The sequence below is a fragment of the Accipiter gentilis genome, chromosome Z (assembly GCF_929443795.1).
Source record: "Accipiter gentilis chromosome Z, bAccGen1.1, whole genome shotgun sequence".
In the NCBI taxonomy this organism is placed as follows: Eukaryota; Metazoa; Chordata; class Aves; order Accipitriformes; family Accipitridae; genus Astur; species Astur gentilis.
Window position 1 is genome coordinate 895,361 of NC_064919.1, and position 3,723 is coordinate 899,083.

At 54.9% G+C, this 3,723-nt stretch overlaps 1 protein-coding gene across 1 annotated transcript; it reads left to right on the forward strand.

Moving 5' to 3' along the window:
- Positions 1-1,665: 1,665 nt before the first annotated feature.
- On the forward strand, positions 1,666-3,285 carry EMC4 (ER membrane protein complex subunit 4). Its single transcript, XM_049794991.1, has 5 exons — positions 1,666-1,794; positions 1,927-2,026; positions 2,198-2,351; positions 2,927-3,087; positions 3,213-3,285. The coding sequence occupies exons 1-5, from the start codon at positions 1,718-1,720 to the stop codon at positions 3,246-3,248; spliced, it is 528 nt and encodes a 175-aa protein (XP_049650948.1). The 5' UTR covers positions 1,666-1,717; the 3' UTR covers positions 3,249-3,285.
- Positions 3,286-3,723: the final 438 nt, after the last annotated feature.

Sequence of the window (3,723 nt, forward strand, 5' to 3'; positions counted from 1 at the left end):
CATAATACAAAGTTATGCATGATATCGGCCACTTACCAAAGATCTGCCGTTGGTGAAAGGTCTCTCTGCCTCAAGAAGCAACCTTGACAAGGTGTCCCGCCTCAAGGGGAGATCACCGCCATGCAGCCAGGCTGCTTAGCTGGGAGAGCTCAGAGAAGGCTTGGTTCAGGCTGTCATACTTATGGAAAAAAGTGTTTGGCTTGTAGTCAAATTACATGCAATAGGAAAGGTATGCATGAGATTCCTTGTACTCATCTTTTGTTCCTTGGTAAATGAGTCTTGGAAAAGCCACCTGCTGTTCATGTGTTTATCGCATGATCGGCGTTCCATGCTCACTGCATTGCTCTGCTCCTTCGTTGGTTTTCAGAGAACAGACTGGAACTAGGGAAGTTCTTTGCCCATTTATGGCTCAGGCCTTTACCTCCTTTGGAACCTGTAACAAACTACCACTAGTTTGGTTAAGGAATTGAGTGCATCTGTCACACTCTCCAAGAAATAAATAAAAAAAAAAAACCAAACCCCAAAACAAAAAACAAAACACCCCAAGAAATCAAAATAAGCCTGATACTGAAAAGCCGGTCAAAGAAACTGTCTTAAGACTCATTTTTGAGTTTTAGAAAGCAGGCATTCTTTATTGCAGTGCTGGATGCACGGGGGATAGATAATTCCACGTACCATGCATACCACAGCTTCAGCACAAAGAGGTTACATGGAGTAAGAATTGCGTATTAATCAGATTAGTATACATATACATAAAAATTATTGTAACTGATTATCATAGTGCTGCCTACATCTGATCATGTGCAATGAAGAATTCATTTGAGTCGCAGGGCTGCTTTTATGACCACCAACCCATTTGAGATTCTGTTGGCTGTCCTTGAAGTCTTTATTCTTGTCCTTGTTCTTTGATCTTGAAGCTTAATGCAGTTTCAATCACACGTGGTCAGTTTCAGCATTGTTCTCATCTACCATACAGGAACATCTCGTCATAAGCACAAAAAACTGCAAAACTTATGAGTACCTACCTCTACTAGTTAATTGCTTGGCTATACTTTTGTCTATTGTTTCAATCATAGTATTACTGTAAGATTTCTAATAATTATTTACCAAATCTCACTTTTACAGTCACCTAGCAGCAAACCAGTTTCTATAGAAGGTAGAAAATATTAAACCCATCAAAATACTTAGACATACCACAGAGAATGTATGGAAATATGCTATCAAGCCCTGCAAGAAGCTAAAAAAAAAACCCCCAACACCAAGGGAGAACCAAAAACCACCCCGAAGAAGTAAAAAAACCACAGACCAAAGAAATAAATTTACAAAAAAATCAAAATCACTCCCCCGAAAGATTTAAGAGTAAACCAAACAGAAAACCAACCCCAAGAACTTAAGAGGAAAGAAAACCCCAAAACCACCACAGAGACGTGGGGGGGGAGGGAGAAGCACCGTCTCCCGGCGGAACCCGCGTCCCTCCATCATAGTTCCGGGGTGGGAAACGGACAGAGGGGGCTGTGGGGGGTTGCTGTGAGGAAGGAGGCTGCTATGGGATTCCGCCATGGGGCTCCTTTGGGGTTCCCTATGGGGCAGGCCGTTGCTATGGCGTTGCTATGGGGCAGGGAGCCCTGCGTGGGGGCCCCCAGGGGCACGGGCCCTCCTCACGTGACCGCCTTCCTCACGTGACCGCCCTCCTTTTCCGCCTTCGGGCGCTCGCAAGATGGCGGCGGCAGCGGCGGCGGTTCGGGGACGGCGTTTCAAGTGGTCGCTGGAGTTGGCGGCGGCGCCGGGGGGGCGGTGAGGTCCCCGGGGGGGATGTGTGTGTGTGTGTGTGTCTTTGTGTGTGTCTTTGTGTGTGTGTGAGGAGATTTGGGGGGTCCAGGTGTCTCCCCAGCCTCACCGACCCCCTCCCCTTTCTATCTCCCCCAGGCCCCGCGGAGCCGCCGAGGGCCGCGGGCCGCTGGGGTTCGCCGAGCGACAGCTGGGGGAGGGCGGCGTCCACGAAAGCGACAAAATCCTCATGGAGAAGGTGGGCTGGGGCGAAGGAGGGACACCCCCTCGCCCCCCGGACGCCTGGGTCCACCATGGGAGGGATGGTCGGTGACCCAGATGCCTGGGTCCCGTACGAGGGTGGTCCTCGTCCGTCCGTCCGTCCGTCTCCCTCACATCCCGGAATCCTGGGTTCCCTCTTTCCCTGCAGCGCTGCTGGGACGTGGCACTGGCACCGCTGAAGCAGATCCCGATGAACCTGTTCATCATGTATATGGCCGGCAACACCATCTCCATCTTCCCTGCCATGATGGTCTGCATGATGGGCTGGCGCCCATTGCAGGCCCTCATGTCCCTCTCCGCCAGTGAGTACAACCCCATGCTACAGCTCCACGTGGGTGACAGCTCCCTGGGTGTCCCCCCACGGCCATCCCCTGCTGTGTCACAGTTGCCCTCCATACCTGTGGTGGTCCCCAGCCCTGCATCTCCCCCTGCAACGGGTGTCCCCACGTGTCCCCCAACAGTCATCCCTACAACAGCCCCCGCCACACATGTCCCCCTGCAATAGTTGCCCTCATGCATCCCCCAGCAGTTGTCCCTATGACGGTCACCCCCACATCAATTTCCGCACATGTCCCTGAACAGCTTCCTTCCATGTCAGTTGTTCCCGTGAGTCCGCCAACAGACCCACATGTCGCTCACCCCCATGCATACCCCTACAGTTGCCCCTGTGACAGTCACCCCATGTCAGTCACTCCCGCATGTCCCCCAACAGTCGCCCAACAGCCACCCCCGTGCCATCCACCCCATGCTTCCCCCACCACTCTTTCCCATGACGGTCCCCTGCCACTCCCCACCCATCACTACCCCTGGTCCCCCACGGTGCCAGGTGTGCAGCGTGTGGGTGACAGTGACAAGTCCCACCCTGTCCCTGCCACAGCACTGAAGGCACTGGAGAGCTCAAGCCGGCGGGCACTGCAGGGGCTGGTGTTCCTGGTGGGCAATGGGCTGGGACTGGCGCTGGCCCTCTACAAGTGCCAGGCCATGGGGCTGCTGCCCACCCGCCCCTCTGACTGGCTGGCCTTCGTCGCCCCCCCACAGGTGCGTCCTGAAGCCGGGTTTCCCCCTGCCCTGCCCCATCCCCACTGCCCTGGACACCAGGGTTCCCCCTGGCCTGGACACTAGGGTCCCCTCACTCACCGCCTTTCTCTCTTTTCCCTTGGCAGCGCATGGAATTCACTGGGGGGGGCCTGATCCTGTGACCAGTGTGTCCACCCACCAATAAAGGCAATGGCAGGCTGGTGATGTTATTTTTGCAGGGAGTTCTGAGGGTTTGGGGGGGGTCAGCCTAAGGAGGCACCGGGATGGGTCAGAGAGAAAACTGTTTATTGGTGGCATGTGCTGGGAGCACTGGGGCTGGTACTGGTTGTGTTGGGGCCCATACTGGGAGTGCACTGGAGGAGCACTGAAGCGAGTACTGGGAGTGCCTTGGGGGCCACTCATAGAGCACACTGGAGCTGCGCTCGGAGCCTTGGGGCCCATAGTGGGAGCCTTAGGGCCTGTACTGGGAGCACTGGGAGTGTACTGGGAGCCTTGGGGCCTGTAGTGGGTGTGCACTGGAGCTGCATGTGGAGCCTCAGAGCCCATACTCGGAGCCTTAGGGCTTGTACTGGGAGACTTGGGGGCCACACTGGGAGTGCACTGGAGCTGCGCTCGGACCCTCAGGGCCCACACTGG